The 25750-nt window shown below is 36.9% G+C and overlaps 2 protein-coding genes and 1 long non-coding RNA gene across 7 annotated transcripts in view; 2 read left to right on the top strand and 1 right to left on the bottom strand.

Annotated features, from left to right (window-relative positions):
- The first annotated feature begins 753 nt into the window (after positions 1–753).
- On the top strand, positions 754–14395 carry casd1 (CAS1 domain containing 1). The gene is made up of 18 exons (XM_063014053.1): positions 754–907; positions 2884–2980; positions 4074–4194; positions 4980–5024; positions 5111–5173; positions 5274–5318; positions 5413–5536; positions 5628–5842; positions 7033–7455; positions 7560–7649; positions 8335–8454; positions 8593–8749; positions 8844–8923; positions 9015–9116; positions 9736–9876; positions 9954–10031; positions 11433–11525; positions 11730–14395. The coding sequence occupies exons 1-18, from the start codon at positions 775–777 to the stop codon at positions 11991–11993; spliced, it is 2391 nt and encodes a 796-aa protein (XP_062870123.1). The 5' UTR covers positions 754–774; the 3' UTR covers positions 11994–14395.
- Positions 14396–16675: 2280 nt separating this feature from the next.
- The window catches only part of sgce (sarcoglycan, epsilon), a 30693-nt gene continuing 21618 nt past the window's right edge, over positions 16676–25750 (bottom strand). Inside the window, exons 6-12 of one of the 5 annotated variants that reach the window (XM_063014012.1) lie at positions 24552–24714; positions 22410–22624; positions 21806–21832; positions 21239–21427; positions 18690–18733; positions 17106–17143; positions 16676–17016 (exon numbers count right to left, since the gene is read on the bottom strand). In XM_063014012.1, the coding sequence (XP_062870082.1) occupies positions 16966–17016; positions 17106–17143; positions 18690–18733; positions 21239–21427; positions 21806–21832; positions 22410–22624; positions 24552–24714 (727 nt within the window). In that variant the 3' untranslated portion in view covers positions 16676–16965. Of the gene's footprint in view, positions 17017–17104; positions 17144–18689; positions 18734–19312; positions 19423–21238; positions 21428–21805; positions 21833–22409; positions 22625–24551; positions 24715–25750 lie in introns of those variants that run through there. The other 4 variants (XR_010015247.1, XR_010015246.1, XM_063014027.1 and 1 more) reach the window with 4 other exon arrangements.
- Positions 17907–19593, top strand: LOC134332404 (uncharacterized). Its single transcript, XR_010015248.1, has 3 exons — positions 17907–18145; positions 18268–18299; positions 19269–19593. It is a non-coding gene; the product is annotated as an uncharacterized LOC134332404 (long non-coding RNA).

The following is a 25750-nucleotide window of genomic DNA, read 5'->3' as shown; positions in this document are numbered from 1 at the left end:
CATCTGCACAGAGTAGAACAATGCTGATCAGGGTGTGGCTCTCCGTGCACAGGGCTAATTCGCATATGTACTTGGCTGTTGCAGGGGAAAAAATGCAGTCGACTACTACTCACGTATCGGAGGGGACATGTGTCAGTTTGCTCTCCTCAATCAGGGGCGGGGGTCAGCACCAGTAGAGAGGAAGCATAACGCAATTGGGTAAAAATTGGACACGGAAGAAAAAGGGAGAAAATGCATAAATAAATAAATAATATAATAAAGAATGTTAAAACACTAAGATGGAGGCAAGTAGTTTTATACGCTGAGAAAACAGTACAAAAGAAAATGAAGAGATAAAGCAATAAAGGAGGTGTGTTTATATCCCTCTTGTCTATTGACGTCTCAGACAAAGCAGTGCTAAACTACTAGTGCTGTGGGACACTTAAAATATTTTTTGTAAAAAGTGTACCATTTTTAGTTTACTTATACCCATTATACAGTATTACATTGTATGCACCTGATAAATAACCTGAATCCCATAAACGTCATATTTGAAACGTATCGCACAATATCGGCTGTGAAAGCCATCGTTTAATTTCCCTTGTAGGGCACTTGCATAGGGCCTGGAGTTGATTTGGGATTGAACCAGGGGCGGTCCCTGCGCTAGGAGCAGTATCGGACAGAAGCTGTTTACCCAGCAGCAGCTGAAGCAGAGAGCAAATCCTGCCGCGGTACCTCCACTCTGTCTGTCCTCCAGCGGCTCGTCCATCTGCTGGTTGTCATGGAGGAGCCAAGATGGCGTTCTTGGCCTACAACCTAGGCAAACGGGAGATAAATCAGTATTTTAGCATTAAAAATGCTAAATTGCTGTCTCTCGTTGCTGCCATTCTCGTCACAGTGTTCCACTTAGTCTCTCGTTATTATGGAGGTAGGTGTTGAGCCGAGGTAATGCCGCGCTGTGGCTGCAGCTCTGCATAGCCTTTCCTACAGTGTTTTTAACTTGACTGTGGCTAACATTAGCCTGTTTGCTAGCGTAGCCGCTTTGACAAATGTCACAGTGAGTAGTATTGCTGGCTAGCTTTATGATACTTGTTGGCTATGATCAAGTATGCTTTAATATGCTCAGTATTTAAAGTCTTTAGAAACCTCTATGATGTAGAGCATATTCTGTATCACAAACCACACAGTAATTTTAAAGTAGCAACCTAACTACACTATTGGTTGTTCTCTAGCTTGACACGCTGTCTAGTGGATTACTGTTTGATTTGTGACGCAGCCGGTTGGCTAAAGCGATATATATTATATTATATATATATATATATAATAACACATTTCTCGGAGCTAGGAGGACTGTAATAGTTGGTAGCCATGCTAATAAGTTGGCGTATTCTAAGCTGCATTACATTGACACCAGTGCACGTAGACTGCTTTGTTTACATTTGATGCAAGCTAGCTGGCGTATATAGGCACGTTTCACATTTGGCGGTCCTAGTCTTCACAAAAACGCAGGCTCACAATAATATTTAAAATGTCACTTTATTACACTTAGGATTTATTGCTTAAATATATATTATGATGTATTATATAGCTTTTTTAATTTCAGGCAGTTTGTATTAAATATTGTCATGTTCTATTTTGAATATTACAGTATACTATAAGGACAAGCAAAGACGCAGGTGTAAGGTATTACTTATATTAGAAAGGCTCTTTTCTGGGTTGTAACATCAAGAAAAGAATAAATACATAAAAATGTGTCTTTGTAAATAGTACTGAGTGAAAGCAATGATAGATTTGGTTTCACGGCTGAACAAATGATAAACGTACCAGGTGGCCCACTTGAGCCAGTGATTCCTTTAATATGCCTAAACACATGTTAACATGACCCCAAACTATTCTTACATAAATAAATGCACGTTATTTTGTCCATATGTATGGTGTGCTATTAGGTAATACAACCCTAAATTCTATTTAGATATAATACAGTAAAATGTTGCTGCTATTAATGACAAAACAGTACATTTGTAATTCATTATTTTGGTGTTTTAAAAAAACACATTTTACATTATGATTAGTGATTATGATTTGCTGTTGTATTTGTGGGCAAAACTTTGGGCTTTGCTAATTATACAGCTGCATAACAGTAAATTTAATATACTGTTAATGAAACTCATAGTGTGTCAGCGAACACAATGTATGTTCAGCCTATCTGTGTTGCTAGTAAAGTTAAGATAACACAACAATAGTTGGCTGAAGTATAGAAATATACCCTTTTCAAAGTGCCATAATTCCTTCCTCACCTTATCTTTGCTCTAAGTTTGCTCTCCTTGACGTAATGGATTTGCAGATCTGTGTTGTGTAGGCCTTTGAGAGTGCAAGGGTGTAACAGTGTTTGCTTAGAACAAGGCGAGTTTTGCTGCACGATCAATCCTACAGCACAGTTTAGGAATATATTTACTTTTTTCCCTGTCAGGCTAACAGAAATACATAAAGCAAAATTTGAACATTGCTAAAAACTAGATAGATACACACAAAAAACAATGTTTAGCAAGGATTTTTTTTTAGGTGAATTAAAACAGTATCTGGTCAGTGCTTAATAAGTGCCTACTAAGTCACTTTTTTGCCTGGCAGAACAGAATTATGCTATGATAGCCCAGACACACATTCTTGCACATTACTTGTCTTAGGGACATTGAAATTACAATATGATGCTGACATCAAAGCTCTTAAAATTCTAAAGTCTATAACGCAAATCTCTACAGTACTTACATCATTACAGAGTAAAAACTTTTTTTTAACAAAACAACAGTTCTTTTGTATTTGAACACAGCACAAAGTGTTTGATATGCCAACATTGTAAAAGCATTGTTGTCTTACACTACTGGGAATATTTTTTTTCATTCTCAGGCCAGGACACATGTGAGTGGCTTCTGTCCAGTGGACGGTTTCTAGGAGACAATGTGTGGCAGCCATATGGCTGCATGATGCACAAATACAAAAACATGTAAGCCATATTACTGTAACAATATACAGGGGTTGGACAATGAAACTGAAACACCTGGTTTTAGACCACAATAATTTATTAGTATGGTGTAGGGCCTCCTTTTGCGGCCAATACAGCGTCAATTCGTCTTGGAAATGACATATACAAGTCCTGCACAGTGGTCAGAGGGATTTTAAGCCATTCTTCTTGCAGGATAGTGGCCAGGTCACTACGTGATGCTGGTGGAGGAAAACGTTTCCTGACTCGCTTCTCCAAAACACCCCAAAGTGGCTCAATAATATTTAGATCTGGTGACTGTGCAGGCCATGGGAGATGTTCAACTTCACTTTCATGTTCATCAAACCAATCTTTCACCAGTCTTGCTGTGTGTATTGGTGCATTGTCATCCTGATACACGGCACCGCCTTCAGGATATAATGTTTGAACCATTGGATGCACATGGTCCTCCAGAATGGTTCGGTAGTCCTTGGCAGTGACGTGCCCATCTAGCACAAGTATTGGGCCAAGGGAATGCCATGATATGGCAGCCCAAACCATCACTGATCCACCCCCATGCTTCACTCTGGGCATGCAACAGTCTGGGTGGTACGCTTCTTTGGGGCTTCTCTACACCGTAACTCTCCCGGATGTGGGGAAAACAGTAAAGGTGGACTCATCAGAGAACAATACATGTTTCACATTGTCCACAGCCCAAGATTTGCGCTCCTTGCACCATTGAAACCGACGTTTGGCATTGGCACGAGTGACCAGATGCGCCAGCAAGACGTGCACCAACAATTTGTCCTCTTTTGAACTCTGGTATGTCACCCATAATGTTGTGTGCATTGCAATATTTTGAGCAAAACTGTGCTCTTACCCTGCTAATTGAACCTTCACACTCCGCTCTTACTGGTGCAATGTGCAATTAATGAAGATTGGCCACCAGACTGGTCCAATTTAGCCATGAAACCTCCCACACTAAAATGACAGGTGTTTCAGTTTCATTGTCCAACCCCTGTATGTGTAATTATTTGGGGCCATTTTCCATATATGTAAACTTTCGTTTTCTTTTTCCCATATGTAAACTTTTGCCATTTTTTCCCTTTCTTTGCAGAGAAGCCAAGGCTTGTCTCAGCAATAAACGGATTACATTCATTGGGGACTCCCGTATTCGGCAGCTCTTTTATTCCTTCATCAACGTCATCGACCCTGAGACGAAGGAAAATGGGAACAAGGTTTGTTTGTATTTAAATTACAGAACTTACTGTTATCCCTTTAAAATGCATATTTTCAAAAGATTGTCAAGATGTGCTAATTATTTTTACTACACTACACTTGTGATTGAGAGTTTTCAGCTTTTAAAACAATCAACCAAATCTAAAATTACAATTCTTCAGCAGTAAAAGGTTACTACTGACTCAAAGCTCACAGCTGTTTTATACCTGATTCAAAAGCTGCGTAAACCTCTGGCACATGGACACAATTACAGTATTTAACAGACAAGCTTATTAAGAGCTATTTAGAGAATTGCTTTGTATGTCCCTCAGTAAACATTACACATGCTAATACAAATAGGCAACAGTCAAAGAAGAACCAACATCATGCTGAGCCAGTGATTTCCAGTCAGTTTTTAGCCCGTTGAAGGCTACTGGTAAAAAAAAAAAATCAGGTCTGATGATGGTTTGGACATTTAGTAACAAGGACAGTTTTTGTCGATCTGCTGCTTGAACCAAAACTGGTTGTGGTTCTGAAGATCATTTAAGTAAGATAGAGACAATTAATTGAAGATGGAACAAGATGGAACATCAAAAGTTTTGCTTGTGTTTATTTACTAAATACAAGATAATACTTTTTATACTACAACTGTTCAAAGATATTTAAATAAAAAAATGAAGGCTGTGTGAATAATTGCTGATGAATGTTACATTATTAAATCTAATAATTCTAGATAATTCTATAATTCTAAAATAATAATTCTAATTTCTTTTTTTCTTTGCTGTTTGTAACTTGACCCGGACAGCATGAAAACATTCCATTTGCTGATAAAGAGTCTTCTCTTAATGTGGTAAGTGTTTCCTCGAGAATCCTCTAATTGACATAGACACATTGACAAGAGTTTAAAGAGTTTTGTTTACTTCTGTTATTATGTAGGACTTCCTGTGGTTTGCAGAAGTAAACAATTCCATGAAAGAGCAGCTTATATCATGGACCGAGGTAAAGCCAGTCAATTTATTTTTATAATAATTTTAATTCTTGTACTTTGTTTTGCTCTTTTTTAATTTGTCAGTATTTTTTCTTTAATTTTTTACTGCAGAGACTCTCTACCCAACCGGATGTCATTATAATTGGTGCTGCTACAGTAAGTTACACATAAATGAAATTTATGAGCTTGATATTGTCCTGCTGCTGTAATCTGTACCCATAGAGTATTCATGTGTGTCTCATTTGCACAGTGGTCTATAAAACTTCACAGCGGTAGCAGTGAGACACTCCTACAATACAAGGCAAACCTTACATCTATAGCAGCACCGCTGGAAAAGCTGTCTGAACACAGTGAAGTCTACTGGGTGTTACAAGGTGTGGTTTAAATGGCCGACATTGTAAAATATGAATGGGATGGGGGGCAAATAGAACTTTATTATTTATTTTCTGATGCCTCTAATTTTAGACCCTGTGTATGAGAAAATCCTTAGTGAGAATCGTAAGATGATAACAAATGAGCAGATAGACTTGTATAATGCAGCAGCCCTCAGCACTCTAAACAACAGCAAGAGGAATGGCAAGGCCTCAGTAAAGTTCCTGGAGGCTTCTCGACAAGCGGCCATGGAGACCATCACCCAGTCTTTGGATGGACTACACCTACCTTTGAGCACAAGGAATGTGGTAAGTCATAAGCAGTTTAAAATGTCTTTTAGACCTTTATTTGGTGTTAGGTCATTTGTAGATATGGAAAGCCAGCTTATCACTTTAAAGTCTCTAAAGGGTGGGGCAGGTAAAATAAAATATGTTTGTGGCAGAAAAAAACTGTTACTGTTATACTATTTAATATCAAATTAATACACCTCTCATGGTGTCAGTATCTTCTTCTTCATTTCAATTATCTTGGTCAAAGTCATGGCAGATCCATTTGCTGGGCTTTGGCTATTACCCCCATCCCCCAGACATAGCCAATCATGTCTGAGTAGACATAAGGACAGACAATAGCACTGCTCAGAGTTAAACCTGTATGTAAGTGGTGGTGGTCTGCCGTCTATTACCTGTTACTAACCCAGCCTGCTTTCTTGATATGCAGAGAATAATCACTTACAGTTTTAAAATCATGAACACACCTGGCTTTAATCATGTACTGGGCCCAGCTGGAATCTTGAACCTTTCTTAATCTGAGCCAATCGTAATAAATAGTGGGGATCAGTCTGTGACTCTCCATATGCAATACTGATCTCTGTGTGAACCTGCCTTGTGCAGGTGAAGAGAAATAATTGGCTACTGCATTTGTTAGGTATGGCCTTCCCCAGTCTGGGGTCTGCAGCAGTATAGTAGATACAACTGGGCAAATGGATACAACTAGATTGGGAGTAAAAGTAAAAATGCAAATATAGAATTATAAAAAATGTTAGATGCCCCATCCACACATTATATATTTTTAAATATACAGTGTAAATACATACAAAGTGTATAATGTAAGGTTTCTTTCTTTACAGGACTATTTCCAGCGTGGTGCTAAACCATGTGGGAGTAATCTGATACAAATGGTTTAATAGCTTCCTTTATCTAAAGGAGTAGGATAACCCCTCCTTATTGTTTTAAATTGGCCTCAATAAGTTAGTATCAGTTGACTGTATTCCAACTAAGGTGTATACATGATTAGATTCTAATCCATGTATTAGGAGACATGTTTTCATATTTCAGTTAATTACTTCATTAAGACTTTAAGAGTATTTAGCTTTTTACATACAAAATAATAAGCACAGCATGTTTTCTCACAGTGAAGCTGTTGACTGCATGAAGCTGTTTCTGCTTTAAAAATGTCAAATTTGTCACATTCGACTTTGATACTCTTTTATTTTTGTTAGGGTGCCATGGTTCTGATGAACTCCATATGCAACAAGATCCTCACACCTATTGACGGTTCATGCTGCCAAAGTGTTTCTTCACTAAGTGTGTTACAGAAGCTGGCAGCTGCACTCTTTTTGGCAGCTGCTGTCTGCTTATTGGTCCTTAATGCACTTGGCTATAGCAAGCATCGGAAGAGTAGGCCTGTTACTGATGTTGAAAGTGGAGAGGAGAAGAAACCTCCCGTTCCTGCAGTTCCAATCAACCTGAATGATGCCTTACAGTCCATCTGCAGGATGGGTCTCATCATGCTCTACTTTTACCTGTGTGATCGAGCAAATGTTTTTATGAAGGAGCAAAAGTTCTACACACACTCCACCTTCTTCATCCCACTTATCTACATATTTGTGCTGGGTTTTTTCTACAATGAAAACAGTAAAGAGGTAATGCAGAGAGTTGCAGTTGGCTGTTTAGAATTTGGTTTGGGTTATGTATCATTTGGAAGCATTACCTTTGGCTGTAATCACACTTATGTTTTGTTTTGTAGACCAAACTGCTGAACAGAGAGCAGACTGATGAATGGAAGGGATGGATGCAGCTGGTCATCCTTATCTATCATATATCAGGAGCCAGCGCTGTAAGTTCCTATCTGAGTAGATTAACACTTATGCTCTGCTGTGACCACCATCTACTACTGCTGCTCAGTAATCAAATGATTAATTTTTAGCTGCTCACCTAATCAACAACAAATGGCTTTTTTTCAAATTGTAAATAATAGTTTAACAGTGCCACAGATTCACAAATCAGGTTTTTTAATCTATGTATATTTATGCATTTCCCTTTTCTCCCAATCAATCCCAATTGTCCTGATAATGTCTCCTGCAATGCTGCAGATCCCTACCCTGACTGAGGAGGGCTGTACATAGCACACGCCCCCTTTGACACATGGGTAGTGCCAACTGCTTCTTTTTACCTGCCTGAGGCATGGTCATACACGAATCAGTATAGCATACAGAGAGTCACACACCGATCTTCATTATCCTGTGTGCTTGTGCAGGCGCCACCAACTAGCCAGAAATGAGAAATCACTTTGGCCCTCCCACCTGGCAGACATTAGCCAATTATGTCTTAAAAATCAGTTTTAACACAAACTCTTACACTTGCATGTACACACACAAACACTGCAAATGTAAAACAATTTTGGCCTGGCTCAGCTATACCACAGTATGTTGAATTAACTCATAAGGCCAAAATTTGTATTTATAATTAAATGCAATGAATTAGGTAAGCTGTCATAATGTTGCTTTGTTTTTCCTCCTTAGTTTATACCTGTGTACATGCATGTCCGGGTCCTGGTGGCAGCTTATCTCTTCCAGACAGGATATGGCCACTTTTCTTTTTTCTGGCTGAAGGGAGAATTTGGACTCTATCGGGTGTGCCAGGTACACTCTTACCACACCTTGTCTACTTTCTGTCTTGTTTGCCTCTGTATGGCTGCTTATGTAAATGCACACAGTATCTCACTGACCTGTCAAGATCAGTTTAAATCTAAACTGCTCACTGGGGGAATTTTGTTCTAGGTTCTCTTCAGGCTCAATTTCCTGGTGGTAGTGCTCTGCCTAGTCATGGATAGACCATACCAGTTCTACTACTTTGTGCCTCTGGTTACCTTTTGGTTTGTGGTTATCTATGCCACAATGGCTGTGTGGCCACAAATTCTACAGATAAAAGCCAATGGTAATAAAGCCTATTAAATATGAGCTTAATATGAGCGATACTTTGGTGATTTACTGAGTGGTATATGCAAAAGCACTTTTTTTTTCTGTTGCAGGTAGTGGTTTCTGGCACCTGATACTTCTGTTGAAGCTGTTTGGGTTACTCCTTTTCATTTGCTTCATTTCTTACTCACAGGTGGGATTTTATTGTAGTACTATTGTGCTGTACTAAAACAGACTGTTTTGCTTTGTTTACATTTTATAACAAACTTGTTTACTTTTTCCAGGAATTTTTTGAGCATGTTTTTTCTGTGTGGCCTATTTCAAAGCTCTTTGAGCTGCAGGGAAACATCCACGAGTGGTGGTTCAGATGGAAGCTAGACAGATTTGTAAGTCACTTAGATTTTCTTTAAACTGTATTTTACCAAAAAATGTTCAACATAAATTCTTGACATATTTATTACAAATTGATACAATGTTCAATCCATACAAAGTGCAGTATAAGCCATCTTTGTGAATTTGCATTTGTATAATCAGTTGGCAGTTAGCTGTACACACACATCAATGTTTAATTATGACTTTCTTTATCAGAGCATAAGCCAACATGTTTTTAACAAAACACAATGCATGCTGATATCCGGGTTCTTAATGCTGCACTTTCTGCTGTCAACCTCATCTTTAGAGCTGCCTTATACTACTCACACTTTTAGCCTAACAACCCAAAGATAATTGTATTAATTGCATTTTAGAACTCTTTAGGTATTCTTTGTTAGGGTTGGGCAATATGGCAAAAATGTTCACATATATGTTTACACATTTTACATAATGTGTCACATTTATTTTGCCAAGGTTTTGTACATAACCGGGCTTTAAAACAGAAAATGTTATAACGTTATTCATCACTATATCTGTATTAGACAGTCATATTATGCAGCCTGCTTTCAGGCAGGTGTAAGAATATACCAGACTCATCTTGGTCTCTCTGTTTTCTGCTTATTTAAATTACAGGCAGTGATCCATGGGATGCTGTTTGCATTTGTTTACCTGGTATTACAAAAATGCCAGATTTTGTCAGAGGGCAAAGGAGAGCCGCTCTTTTCCAACAAGATTTCCAACTGCCTGCTGTTCATATCTGTGGTTTCATTTATAGTAAGTATGCAACTTCATTCCATGTTTTTTCATCCAAGGATAATGAAGAATTTATTTAACTTTTTTCTTTTTTTCAGACATATTCCATTTGGGCAAGCAGCTGTAAGGATAAGACTGAATGCAATGAGATGCATCCATACATTTCTGTGGTGCAGGTACGTTTTTATCTTTTTTTGTCAGGTAACAAAGAAATGCAAAACTTCCTAACACTTAGTACCATGGTGTTAGGTACTACAGTGTCTCTAATGCTGATCATGTGCTGCACCCACGCAGTATGGTACTGGTGTCTTGGGTTTTAACCTTGCCTTTTGCTACTATCTGTGAAAATTCTGGCATGTTGTTGTCATGTCTACATGGATTACTCCTTAGGTCTTTTAGTCTTTGACTGACTATATACACTGTATTAGTTACACAGCAAAAACATGAAAACGTTTTGAAATAAATCCTGTACTCAATATATTTTTAGATATTACCAAAAAAAAGTAATTGTATATTGAGTACTGCTAAAATAATTATTTTATCATATTGCATTCCCTAGACAGGTGCTGGTATAATATCACCCACAAAATGCTTATGTTGTGCTACCTGTTATGTTGTTAATAAACCAATCAATGTTTGATTTTTTTACCAGAGTTTTTAAGCGTTGCTGTGTCCCCCGACCTGATTAGAAGTGTTGCAGTGTCCCCCAACTCGATTAAACAATCTTAGGGTGCTTGGTTGGCGCAGTGCTAAAACACACTAGTCCACCAGTGCTCTCCACCTCTTGAGTTTGCATCTCAGCTCTGACTTGACCGATTGGCTACTAATAAATCAGTTGTTGAGATAATACACATCACACCTTCAATACAAAACCCCTATTTATGTTTACCTGTGGAAAAAAAAGTGTGGTAAACTAAACTACTAAATTTCAGATTGGGTTGCAGAGATTGTGGGTGATACCAGATACAGTGGATTCAGTATTCAGACCTCTTGACTTTTGCGTTGTGTTGTGATTTTTGCCACTACTCATTAATCTACCCTTAAACCCCCAAAATGATAAAGTAAAACATGTCTCTAGAGTTTTTTGCAATATAATTAAAAATTAACAACTGAAATCTCTTATTCACTAAGGTATACAGATTGTGGTCAGGTGCATCCTGTTTGCTCAATTATTTAGATGTGTCAAGAACTCAATTGGAGTCCATCTTTTGCAGTATGAATCGATTGGACATAGTTAAAAAGGGACCCACAATTTAAACTCTGTCATCAGAAACAAAAAAAAATTGTCCAAGGAACTGCCTCTGGTGTGCAAAAAAAAGGATCAGGCCAAGGATATAAAATATCTAAGGCTTTGAGTTTTCACAAACCACAGTGGTTTTAATTATTTAAAAATGGAAGGACCTCTGAACTTCCTGAATTGCTGCCCGGCCTAATTGGCCTAATTCACTGGGGCAAGGGAGATAAGAGAAGCCAATAGTCATTCCAAATAGCTACAAATGTTTTGTGTAAATATGGAAAAACTTGCCTATATACAAATTACTATAATTGTAATAGTTTGTTTCTTGTCCTTCCCTTAGATTCTGGCATTTGTTCTGATCAGAAACATCCCTGGTTATGTCCGTTCCTTGTACAGCTCTTTTTTTGCTTGGTTTGGAAAAATCTCTTTAGAGGTAAGGTGCATGTAAAAAGATAAAGATTCTAAACATGTACATTTATTCTGAAATTTTATTAAGCCATGGGCAGAAAAAAAATTATAATGGTATTACAGAGTCCCTGGCAGCAGATAAGTTGGTTACTCCCGAAGTTTTAGGTCTTAAATAATTCTTTAAAACAAATTGAAATTGCTTCTCTTTTTGTATTTGCTTCTCCTGCAGCTCTTTATCTGTCAATATCATATATGGCTGGCTGCCGACACCAAGGGCATCCTGGTCCTAATCCCTGGAAACCCCACTCTCAATATCATCATCAGCACCTTTATCTTCGTGTGTGTAGCCCATGAGATCTCCCAGATCACCAATGACCTGGCACAGGTTGTCATTCCTAAAGACAGCGGCGCTCTGCTCAAGAGGCTGTTTGGTACTGGAATCTTTATGGGGATCATCCTCATGCTATCTAAAAGCAGCCAAGTTGGATACTGAGGTATTTGGGTCACTAGAAGCTGGTCGCTACAGTTAAGTCATTTAAAGAGGTCCTGCCTACAATCCAGCAGCTTTTAGCAGCAGTTTGAGATTTGTTTCTGACACAGTGCTGCATAGTGAATATAAAATGCACATCTACAGCTGAAGCAATGTTAGTGGTGCAGTAATATGACTTTATGAAGCTTTGTTTACATTGAAAAGGACTCTTATTGTGTGTATATGAGCAGTGGCCCTTGAGGGTTGTGGGGGAGGTAGGATGCTCCATGTGTGCCACACTGATGTGCTGACTGAAATCTAATGTTCCAGCTTTGTGTCATTCGCTTATGCATCTTTCACAGTGTATTTTACCAGGTTTAACTTATTCATGTAAAAAGACAGTGTGATAAATGCATAACAAATCACACCCAATAGATTCAATAACATTGATGGATTAAAGACCTCTAATTTGCCAGCTTCTGCCTTTGTGGCAGGCTTAGTTTCACCATGAAACGTTGGGCCCATGGCTGGGCACCAATCCATCGCAGGGCTTTGGCCAGAAATTGTGTCTTCGTAGATGCCTGGCCGGCTGGTAGCACCACTGAGATTTGAACCCAGATCTTAGCTGTGTTTGGATAGTGTAATAGACCGCTGCACCACCCCAAGCACCCAGAAAGAGCTTCTGAATTTTAAAATCATTCACAGACATTTCTTTAGTTTGGGCTCAGGTTTACATACAGAGATGGCATATTTAGCCGTAATCTCTGCTGAAAATGTTAGTATCTTTTACCTAACATAAAACAAGCTGTAAAGTACCTCCAGCTACAAATTTATTGGAAATTAAAATGTTGCTGAATATATTATGTCCCAATTAAAGGTAAAGCTCTTTACCCAGAAGTCCAGTGGTGATAACTGCATGGGAAGGCTAGGCTTAAGCCCTCAACTTTCCTCTAATAGCAGAACACATTTTAATAGGATCAGTCAGTTTTAAATAGTAAAAAGGCAGTGTAATGCCTGAACTTTTTTCTTGTTCTAGAAGCTTTTAATATAAAGAAAGCTGGACCAATTATGTCAGTGTGTGTATTATGCAGGAATATAACTATATAACATACACATTTTAGTTTAAATTAAGTAAAAGATAATTCAATGCTCTAGCATTACACAGACTTTTCTGCTCGTCTTGTCAAAATACATTTAATAATATCTCTATCGTGTCATTGCCCTGATTAAGTTTTGATTTAAGACCCCATCAGTAGAGGTCTTGTGTAGCTTTTATTTTCATGTGAGCCACACAGTAATTACATGACTAAAACAATTAATTGCTGTAAAGCCCACCATTTACCACTCTTTCGATTCTGGGGTGCATTTACACACCTGGTAAACTCCTGTGCTAAAGTGCATGTGTAAAGAACCATATCTGTCCATGCATTGTTGTACTACATTTGTTGTATAGTATTTATTAATTTAAATTTTTTCTATGTATAGAAAGTACTTGTGTCGCCTTTACGTTTTTTGTATGTTGTATGCTGTTACATACTGTTTGTAAATGAAATGGAATATCACAGTTCTGTACATGTCGGGCCCCTGAGGCCCACTGCTCTGTGGAGTTTTATGTTTTTCCTGGCTCCAAACACACCTGATGCGATGCCATCTGGCCTGGGCGAATGTCCTACAGAGACAATTGACAGTGTATAACCTTGTGGCTGCACCGTTAAGGCATCAGCATAAACGACAAGAGAAATAAGTATAGCGTGTTCATCCATACAGGTTATGACTCTGAAGGAGTCTGCCATTGGCTGGTGAGAAGAGCCAGATGGTAAGAATAGCTCAAGGGGGCATATGATTGCCAGCAGTGCTCCTCAGCTGACTGCACCATGTTACACTTTTAAAGCTTCTGATAAACCTTCTCACATGCCAATTCTTGCCTGCATAAACAACCACTGTTGTAAATGTTTGTATATTTTACTCATGCTTTCAGTTCTCAGTCCTCCAAAACCTCAACACATAGAACCCTTATGGACACTGAAACAGTGACTGTAAACTACTGAAAAACTCTGTAAAGCATCAAATACTTTGATAGTTTGTTTTTATGTTATTTATTGTATGATTTTTGCTAAATCTTTAGCAAAGTGTTGTGTTGCCCACACAGCTCTGTAGCTCTGTGACTGAATTAAGTAAATATCAAAGAAAGGGCTTTAAACTGTGTTTATCTGTATTTAGAATTTTTTGTTTAAGAACACACACAGTGCGTTGTAGAAGACTGCCAAGAGATGAATGGTCTACTCTATATTGCTCTTAGCTGTGAATGGGCAAGTGTGTGATTAATTGGTGCTCTGTCAAAGGTGTACATCAGGACCCTGATCTTTTCACCAAAACCCTGATCAGGATAAAGCAGATAATGGAAATAAATACATGGGTTGTCTACATTTTGACTTGTCTTTGATGGGAGTTGAAAGTCTCTTTCTTAGCCCTTTCTTTCTCTGATAATGCATTTTACAATGTTCATTTGCACTGCTCATTTCCCCCAGGCATGCACTTCCTAGTTAATGCTTTTTCTTTTTTTCTCCCTGAAAAGTTTTTAATATTGTGAAAAGATGCATAACTTTGTGTGAGTGGTACTAGGCAAGTCTTTAATACAAAATTCAACAACAGGAATTTTTTTTTTTTTTTTTTTTTTTTTTTATTAAAAAATGTGATGAGTTCCTTTTGAATAATTGGTAAGCATAGATTAATCTAATTTGCACAAAGTTTGTTCTGTCATGGCTTTGAAGTTTAAGTATTTCAGGGTTCTTTCTCTGCTTTACTTTTCATTTCACCGTTTGGATTTTGCATACTGTGCCACTTATATGTTCCTCATCAGGCCACTTGCTTGTTTTAAAGCCACAAATATCAAGGTATTTGATATTTACTGTTGTATCATAGCTTAACTTCATAGCGCTTTTGCAGATACAGGTGAATCTGCATGTACAGGTATTAGCATTTTTCTTCCATTATAGGGAGACAACATAAGCGCAAACATGATCTATTAAAAAAAAACAAGCGCTTTTTTTCTTTTGTAAAGTGGCATTATAGCCAAATGGCAGCAAATGTCTGATGTATTTATTCAACTCTACTGCTGTTCTAAACCAACAGACATTTATCATGTTGTTATGATAAACATATATGCTTACCTTAGACTTCGAATTCAAGACTTTTGTGTGTGTATAAACCAAATGTTTTGTAGTTTATTTCGATTATATTTAAAGAAAACATATCATGCTGATGTAAATATAAATTTGTCCTTAAATGTGAACTCAATGCTTTTATTTCTTTAAAAATGCCTTCTTTTTGATTTCCATCTGTGATAAACATGTGCATGTTTCATATTATTTTTGTTTTGTACTAGAAGTGAAGGACTGTAGTGACTAAATCACAATTACAAACACAACTACACATGAGTTTTATTTGGTTGATTGACAATGAACAGCATTTGTCATTTGCTATCTAAGATTTCAAATTAATGTGACAACTAACAGAGTTTCAGTAAGGCCAGATGATTGGTCAAACTGCAAAAGTTACAAAATTGGAAAAGGTTTAAATGGTGTCATATGTTAAACATAGCATCAGTAACTTTACAGGATAGTTGCTTGACACAGTATTGAATGAGCACTGCTGTGATCCAGTCTTAATGAAACACTATTGTGAGCTTTACAAAGCTGGATTTCAGGGCTTTCAGTGCAAAAGATGCATAACTTACTAAAGATTCCAAAAGCTGGACCCATGTGCAATGTAAACACATACAATACTTTATTATAAAAAAATTATTGCACTATAAGGTGCAGGTGATCATAAACTCTCAAGCAGTTTAATGTTCCAATATACAAACCCCATTTCTTGAAAGTTAAGACAGTTTGTAAAATGCAGTAAAAGCCCCTTAATTTAAGTGACAAAACTACAAAAGAAATTAAAAGTATTGGCTGACCAACTTTATTGTATTTTGTAAGTATAAATACATTTTAAATATAATGCCTGAAACACACTTAAAAAGAAGTTGGGACAGGGCAGAATAAGTAAAAAGTTTATAGAATATTCAAATAACACGGTTTTGAAACATTTCACAACAAGGAGGGAAATTGGTAACAGGTGGGGTCATGGCTCAACAGTTGAAAAAAACTTTTGAATCTAAATGTACCTGACCTTCGGGCTCCTAAGATGTTTTTTTACATGAGAAACTGTCGTGCTACTGTAATAAATATTCTGTCCAGGATAAAGCAGTTGATAAAAATTACATTAAGTTGGTCACTGAAAACATTGAACATATTTTCTTTGTCTTTTTTTGTCAGTTAAAGGTTTAAAAGAATAAACAAATAACAGATTTTTGTTTTTATTGCATTTTACAAAACTTTTTGTTACCAGATTTTCCTGTAGTAGGCTTTGTTTCAGGATGTTAATGCCCCCTATTATTACTTAAATTATTTAACAGTGGTTTGATCAAAACCAAGTTGTTAACAGCCATTTTTGGTCATTTTAATGATCAGATTTTGAACATCACTAGACCTTTATGAGAAGTTCTAGGTCTAAGCTTCCTTTATCCCCCAGTGCAAATTTTAAAAATGTTTCATTAGATAAATGTTTGATTAGATAATAGTCCCCATTTTTGGCCTAACTCTTGTATTTATTCAGTTGTAATGGGATGTTCACATGCCCAAGAAAATACAATGAGATGCTTTGATTTTCATCTTATATTTATTTGTTTAGTTTCTTTATCAAAACATATTGTAAGATAGAACTTTACATTAAACAATGATAATTTATTTAGAGCTTCAATGTGTCATTTTAAATGTGCTTTCAAACACTATTCACCTGAAAAAAATCTGACTGGTGTACATTTTCTAGGTGGAATGAGGCCATTGTTACATAAGCTTCAGTCGTTGTATGAAGATCAGAAGATGCTTATTTGGCACAAAGTGGAAATACAATCAATGGGGACACAAAGTTAAGTTAAGAGTGGAGAAGACTACAAGTTGAGCGCTTCAGCCACTTTCATTTCTTCAGGAATACCATTTACCTACAGAGAGATTAAAAAAAACATTAAGTATAAGACATTTTCCTGGAAACTGCACTACCCAAAGCTACAATACAAATAAAAGTACTTGCCTCCAGCCTTCGAAATGTTGACATACTGTAATTATCTCCTTTGTTAGCAGTAAATGAATGAGAAATGTTAGACTCGAGAATGAAAGGATGAATTGCAATTCACTAAAGTATGCTGTAGGAGGAGCTAGAGCACATTTATAAATACATGGATAACGTAAACGGTGTGTATATTCCCTTAACGGCGGAAACTGCAGTTACAGTTAATCGCTATTCAGAAACATACAAAGGAAATTTTCTGAAATAAACCTTTTAGAAGTTTTAACTTCGTTCTGAGTGTTATAAAACTATTTCGCACCGTCATGCTCAGGAAGTAAATCAGTTTTTTTTCCAGCTTCTCCACGCTAATCGCAGTTAGCTTCGATCAAGTGTTGCTGTATCGCAGTACTCTCATGTTCAAATAACTTTTATTTTACTTCATATGGCCCCGAAGTACAAAAGTAATAATGTTGGCAAACCTAAAAGAAGCTGTGAAGTGCTTCCGTTAAATTCTTAATTTTCTTTTAGTATTTCTGCAGCTGCTAAAATTTTGTAACACCATGTTACTGTTACTGTAGTTCTTGTAATCAGTATTGTTAATAATTAACTCTTATTGTACCTAATTTATAAATTACACGTTATCATAAGTACAGTCATAGCCAAAAAATTTTTTTATTTAGTTTACATTGGAATACTCAACTTGATATTTGGAAACATCAACTTTAATCTTGTTAAATCCACCATGAATGAGTTTCTTCAATCTTTTTTATATGATTTTGGACCACTTTACTTTTGGGAACAGTGTCAGGTGTCTCAGATATAATGGGTTCCTTCTCCCAACGGCTGTTTTGAGATCTCCTCACAGTAGTTTGAAGCTATTTTTATCTGGACTCATTGCTGGTCACTTCTGAATTCTACTGCGTTTTGTCTCGTATGATTTGTGTCACTGACCCAGCTTTTTCATACTGGACCCTACATTGTGCTCCAAAACTCTTTAGTAGTCTTCAGATTTCATGAAGCAAGGCACCCAGTGCGACAAGCAGCAAAGCAACCCCAAAACATCTGTGAGCCTCCACTATATTTGACCACAGAATCTGTGTTCTTTTCTTTTAAGACTTATTTCATTTTTACTGTACAATGATGTGCTTTAACAAAAGGCTTTATTTTTGGTCTTATCTGTCTTCAGGACATTCTTCCAGAAAATTGTGGCATCCTCAGGTAAGTTCCTACCACACTGATAGTGTGTGATAGTATGAGCTGATACTGTTGTCTCTACTTTAAAGTTTGAGCTTTTTTTTATTCAAGAACCACTGTAATGACTCAGTATTAATAATACTGAGGCCAAAACTATGAAGTGAAGAAACAGTGAAGGAATTAACAGAAATTTAAAACAATTAATAATCCCCCCCCCCCCCCCCCCCCCCAAAGAGACCAATAAGTTTAATGCAATTATTTTTTTTAAAGTAGATAAAAAAGAAAAAACAGTAAAAGTTCTTAAAACAAACAAGCAGGCTACTCCAAAATGTACAGGCAATGTGTTCAAGAGACAAGTTTACATAAGCATACGTTAAATCTACGATAAATAAATGCTCATGCATGTATACGTACCCGAAGGTTGTTGCTGGGGTATCTGGATTTGATTTTGTAGATTTCTGTAAACAGAAACATGGGTTTGCAGTAGGTATTTATATATATGAGATATATTTTATAATACTGGAAGGAGATTTTCCAGTGTTTTACTTAGCCAATTATGTCATTGCAAATGCCCGACCGGCCGATAGCACCACTGAGATTCGAACCCTGGATCCCTGGATAATCAAAATTCCTTTTGGCGTGCCAACCTTAGACATAGCCAACTTGCTGATAGCAGAACTGAGATTCAAACTTAACTGAGCTCTCAGCAGTTGTGGGCTAGCACATTTTACCACTGTGCCAAAATGTATTGCATACCTCAATTCAGTCATTTAAAATGCTACTGGTATTTATCTGAGCTAATGCATGCTTCTAAAGTATGATACTGCAAAGATAAACTCTCCAGAGGCGTCAACAAGACAGTGAGAAAGCAAAATGAGTTATGGAACTTTAATACAGCACTAATGAGCTAAAACTATATTAGAGAACAGAACAGCATGTTATAAAAGAACAATATGGTTGTAATTTTGTAACTTATCTTGCTCTGTTTTTCAGCTTGTACTTATTGGAATGGTATAGCTACTGCTGTGCTGACTCACCACTCATGAAATGATCGTTTTTCAGAAGAACACTGTGTATATACAGTAGTTTAGTTACAAATCCTCTTCATGACATCTCATGTATACAGTGTCCAGTCTTTATGAAAGATCTGTAAATAATACCTCATATCACGCTAATAGGAAGATACAGATTTTTTGTCCAATCATGTTAATAAATACATAATGGTACTAATGATTCATTTAGCAGATATGCTGTTGAAATGAATTAATGTTTAAATTTTAAACTGGATGTAGTTTTATGCCTTGTTGAAAATCATTGAACTGTTATTTAATTTAGGAGAGCTCATCATGTTTTTAAACAGTGGAAAATGTGCATTAAATATGAAAAATTTTAAATCCCTAAAAGCATTTTATGTTTACAGTTTTATTATTCCAAAGCTAATAGAGAATCCAAAATTGCCTATAGTAATTTTTCTCAGCATCACAACCATCAATGGCTTTCAGCAATCCCTCTAAGGTGAGCCTCTTCTCACCTATATTCAGTACCCTTTTACCTTTCAGTACCAGTACTCTTTTGATTAAATAATCACACATTCTTACAGACACACACCTGAATGCAGTGGAACAGTATTCATTAAATACTTTTCCACTATGGCTGCAGTTACTAGCTACACAATATGGCCAAAGTTGGCTATTTGAGACATGACCATGAGCTTGTTGGACACCCTATTTTAAAAACAAATGGTATTTAAATGGTGTCACCTCTGTGTGATCTTTTCAGCTTTAACAACAGCCACTCTTCCAAGAAGTCTACTTATAAGATTTTGAAGTATGTCTGTTGGAATTTTTGCCTATTCAGTCAAACGAGCATTTGTATGGCTGGTCACTGATGTTGACCTCAATTAATGTTCCAGAGGTTAGGGCTCTGTGTAGGCCACTGGAGTTTCTTTAAACCAAGTTTATATCCTTATAGATCTTGCTTTTAGCACAGTGGCACAGTATTGCTAAAACAGTAAAGGGCATTCCCTAAAGCATATAATTCCCTTATAAAATTGATGTGTTACACTTGTTAGCAACTGCGGTGGCTAAAACACATGAATTAAAAAATTTGAAGTCCCAATCCTTTTGTCCATATAGTGTATATCTCAAACAGCCAACTACAAACTAAATTGCATGCCAAAATAGCAACACCACCACTGTTGATGTAGGCTATCAATTTAACATTATTTACCATATTCACCATACTACACATTTGGGACTTAACTGCCATATAAGACTACTTAAATACTAAACACAATTTTTAAACTGTCAGTAATTTTTTAAAAATATTTGTGGCAAAATAATGAAATATGTTAAAATCAGTTTTTAATATCACATTATATAGAGTTGACTTTTTGGCTTACCGAAATGTTGGCTTGTATAGTATTTCTTTGTGTTATATGAACATTTAAGTTGTATAACAAGTCCACTTGCTGTGTAGATCGGCAACATGGCTTGGTTACATTATCATGTCTTTTTGCCTTGCCAGATATGGCTGGCTGTTTCTGTTATTTTGGCCACTGCTTTTCCTTTACACTATTTTGTTTGTGGCTTTTTCTACCTTGGTTAGGCATCCTGCATATTTGGGTTTCTTTTTAATTCTTGCAGGTGTGAGGCTACACCTGGTGCTTCAGTGGTGAGACAAAGCAAATCTGACAAAACAAATCAGGGCTTGTTTACATTTCCTCTTCCATGTTGTGTTATAGACATGCCCCATGAGCCTTTTACCTCAGCTCTATCATTGCGGCTCACAAACAAATACATGGTTGGCTTGCTTGCCAAATGGCTAGCATTTTAAGATATCGTAGTTGCTGAGAGAAACCTAAGCAGCCAAAGCCAAAATTCCTCCCCATAGATTGTACAAGCAAATTTTTTCTCCTAATTTAGAACAAGATAAAAGTCTAAGAGCAGAGATATGACACTCACGTCTGGGTCTGCATTAGTGGCATGCTGGTGGTCTCATAGTTGTCTGGGTGGATGGGAGGAACCACCTCTCCACTCACAGGGTTAAACACAGGCAGTGTAGAGAGAGGCCAGGAGATTTCCCTGTTTTTTGACATGCTGCGCAGCTCCTTGGTTGATTTCTGAATGGAGCTGTGGTGCACCAGTTGAATGCTGGAAAAAATATCAGACAGAGCACATTGGCAATCGGTATACTATAGTATACATATTAAATATTCCTGCTCCAAGTCATAATCGAAGGTCGAAAGAAAATAGTTCGCTTTGCTATGATCTACCTGCAACCAGCGTAACCTTCAATAATAAAGCCCTGCCTTTTTGAAACCCCTTACTTAATATCTAAACAGAATCAAACTTTGTCCCTATCAGCAGCTATTGATGACATAGTAATAAATGACTGAGATGGAAATGGTAACATTTACATGAGAGAGGACTGAAAGAGCATAAAACATGAAAGATAAATTAAAAGGCCACCTTAAAAAAAGGAAAGAAAAAAAGACAACAAAGGAACAACACAGGAGAGGAAACACTTACTCTGGTGTTTGCATGTTTCTTTTTTCCCTAGAAACAAAACAAAATGACTTAATTAAAGACATAATAATAGTTTAAAGACAACCACACAAAACAAATGGGCAGCAGGTTCAGGCCACACAGAGGGAAGTGTAAAGAGGTGAACGGGTGGCAGAAGGGGTCGGATGGAGGCTCCATCAGGATGCAGAACCTATCACAGTGAATACATGTTGAGACGCACTCGAAACCGACTTGGACAACATGGTACGCAATAACACATGATGTATCCACTGACATTAAAACAAGCCCACTGGAGCCACTGGGTTTGTTTTAATGCTTTAACAAAAAAAAGTAATGGGCTGGAGACTGGATGGTGGATGAGGATGATCAGCTGCTTTTGGTAGAAATGCTACCCCATTCTAACCTTTTTACAACTTCAGCATCTACCTTACACTCTACAATTCCCTGTCCCCTAATTGTAAACTGTAAACATACTCAACAATTCTACTTTTTAAATTCAGCTCTGCAGGCATTACTCGTAACATGTAATGCTTTACATTATCCACCTTACTGCATTACAATATTCACCAGTGTGTGAATATCTGAATCAAAAGCACAGCGTACTTACACTCCTTCACGCCGACAGCACATGGTGTAGCCCAGGATGAAGAAGAGAACAAGAGCCACAGCACAAGGTACAGCCAACGTCACCAGAAAGTCCGAAAAATAGTTCCTACTTTTCAGCGACTCAGAGGGGGGATTGTACTCTCCAATATCTTGTAGCACTCCTGTGCCTGGTTCAGGGCGAGTATTGTACACGGGGATAATTTTAGTAATATCCACCTAGGAGACAAAGTAAGAACAAAGCACAGCATTGTAAAAGGTTAGTAAAAAGGTCTAAAAATCTGTCTTTATAATTTGCAGATTTTTTACAATCGCGGTGGGTCCCGGTCACTGGGTGCACAACAGTAACACCCAGGATAGGACGCAATCCTTCACAGGGGCCTCGGCCACCCCCCCTTTCCCAGTCAGCTCTGTATATCAGACATCCTAAGTGTCCCGGAACTTCCGGGAGTCTCCCGCATATACATAGCGGCTCCCTGATGCCCACAAGTCAGATAAAATCTCCCGGAATCTAGAACGAGCGGCCAAGAGCACACACGCGCACGCACAGGCGACACAGACTTTTTTCCCCGATCGCGTATTAAATCCGTTATCTGATATACAATCTAGCACTGTGTAGGGAACATAAACCAATTGTCTAATATACTGTCTAGTGCACTAAGTAAGGAACATAAATCTATGATCGAATATACAATCTAGTGCACTATGTAGCGAACATAAATCTATGATCGAATATACAATCTAGTGCACTATGTAGCGAACATAAATCTATGATCGAATATACAATCTAGTGCACTATGTAGCGAACATAAATCTATGATTTATCTGGGTCCGGGGGTACCTCCCTGAAATGAGTTTTTGCAACTTGGGATGTCTGGTATATAGATGCCCAACTGGCTATAGTGTCGCTGGAGATTCGAACCTTGGATCCCAGTCGTAGCGGGCTAGTGTAATTTACTGTTCCAACACCCAACCACCATACGTAATCTTTAGCAACTCAAAACTTGTAATAGGTGTTGCTAATTCAAATATTAGGACTTAATGTCAAATAATTTAATTGCTGCCTTTATTACTAGTTCTTTTTGTCATTTTTATTTTCTCATATTCAGCCATTTGCTAAAGGCAAAAAACCTTAACAGCCAAATTGGAAGCTGTCAAGAAGCTTGTCTTTTGACTCTTTGCCAAATCAACTTCATCTTTTTACCCCAAGTGGTAAAACCTTTTAGACTGAATACTTGTATAAGTCAAGTATTATGTTGTCATTCAATTCCTTAGGCACAAAATTAACTACATCCTTAAAAGAGAACAGAACAAATATTGAACAATATACAGTAGGGGCCAAAAGTCTGATACCACTAATCAAAATCTATCTTAGACTCTGAATCCAAGATCTAGTTAAAAGTTCTAGGAGGTCCAGTAAATGCCAGTAAATGCTTACGTTTGTGGTTAAATTAAAGTAAATTAAGTAAGCAGTAGAAACAAAGATTACACTAACAGTGGAAAATATGATAGAATATGAATATAAAATATAGAAAATTCAAAATATATAATATGCATAGCAGGTAAGTAAAATGTAAATATTAAAATATAAACCTGAGGCACTAAGAATTTGCACATGTTCCTGAAATAAAAGGCAGTGGTCATATGCTGCCACCTTCTGAAAATCTCCAATAATGTTTTACTCTTCCAGACAAGTAAATTAAAACTTGAAATATAGTGAAATAAGTATAAGTAAAATATAAATACATACACTTTATTCATAAGAAATCTAATAAAATACACTTTGTTTATAAGAAATTTTAGCAGTGGCAATAACTGATATGTTTATGATGAGGGTTTTTAATTGCTCGGAATAGATTTACTTTGAAGATTAAATGACTATTTTCAGTTTAAAATTAAAATCATTAACCACAAAGACATTTTTTCATTACAGTTTGATATAATGTATGTTAGACACTTGCAGTTTGATGCATTTTGCTTGTTATGCATTGAAAATCACCAGCCGTTAGACAGGTGCGCTTGATTGAGAAAGGGAAGGTTGAGGGAGGAATTAGAAAAGACTAGATTGAGAGATAAACAGGGAAACATTCAGAAAAAAAAGAAACAAGATAGAAGCAAGTTTTTCAATGTTGGCAGGAGGCCTCACCAGAGAGATCTTGCACCAGTCAATGAGGAACTGGGCTCTGAACTTCTTGTCACAGCTGATGATGGGTTCCATCTCCTGACTGCAGAGCAGCCGGTTCTGAGGATTTTCAACTTCACGCAAACATGACGAAAAAGGTACGTCTGCTCCCACCATCACATACACACTGTAAAGCACACACTTACGTAAAGCTGCTGCATCTCAACACAGCTCATATACCTAAAACTTATCATTTGCCTTTAGCTGAAATAGATCTACTAGGTATATAACAACTATTCATTGCTGTCTTTAAAAGCATATTTAACACAGTAGTAAGAATAAACTGTTTTGTTTTTTACATTAAATATCATCTTATTTGTAAAATTGTTTTTAATAAATATATTTTATATTCATTCCAGAGAGTGCAGATCCTTTTATTGCAGCGGTCCACAACCTTTTTTGCACCAGGGATCATATAAGATATAATTTCACAAACCGGAGGGGCGGGAGGATTTAAAATTGAATAACTATAGAATGGAAAATCAGTGTGAATCCTGAGCTTTTTTTTGCTGCAACAGGACGTTGCTCCTATCTAGTGGTGATTAGGGACAATAACACCCAAATAGTATTGGAAATGTAATTGCTCTTGTAGCGATCTCTAATGATTTATTCTTTCTGTGCGGCCCGGTAATATATGACCCACGGACTGGTACCGGTCTGTGACCCGGTGGTTGGAGACCACTGTTTTATGGTAAATATTGTAACATATCCATGTCAGAAACAGAATTGTGCAAAATTCATTTTTTTATTACAAAAATTCTATTCAAAAGCATTCAAAGTTCTAGATAATCAGAACATTGATACTAGCACAACAAAGCGCAAATATAAATTTTGTTTTTGAATTAAGCCAACTATGCATGCAACTGTAAAATTTTACAAAACCCTATTTCTTAAAAAAAAATTTGACATTGTGAAAAATACACAGTTAAAAAGAAAAATCTGAAATGTGTTAAGTCTCTGGAATCTCTTTATTTAACTGATAAAAGTAGAAAGGAAAGATTTCCAATGTTTTTACAGATCAACTACATTGTAATTTTGTAAATATAAACACATTTTGAATTTGATGCCTGCAACACTCAAAAACTGTAAAATAAGAGTTTATAGAAGTTTTATGAAATATATTTATAGAATATTCTGTTACAGCTTTCCACAATAAGCATGTG

This window comes from Trichomycterus rosablanca, chromosome 2 (genome assembly GCF_030014385.1).
Source record: "Trichomycterus rosablanca isolate fTriRos1 chromosome 2, fTriRos1.hap1, whole genome shotgun sequence".
Classification (NCBI taxonomy): Eukaryota; Metazoa; Chordata; class Actinopteri; order Siluriformes; family Trichomycteridae; genus Trichomycterus; species Trichomycterus rosablanca.
The sequence above is the reverse complement of the archived record's forward strand: the minus strand, read 5'-3'. Positions and strand labels throughout refer to the sequence as shown.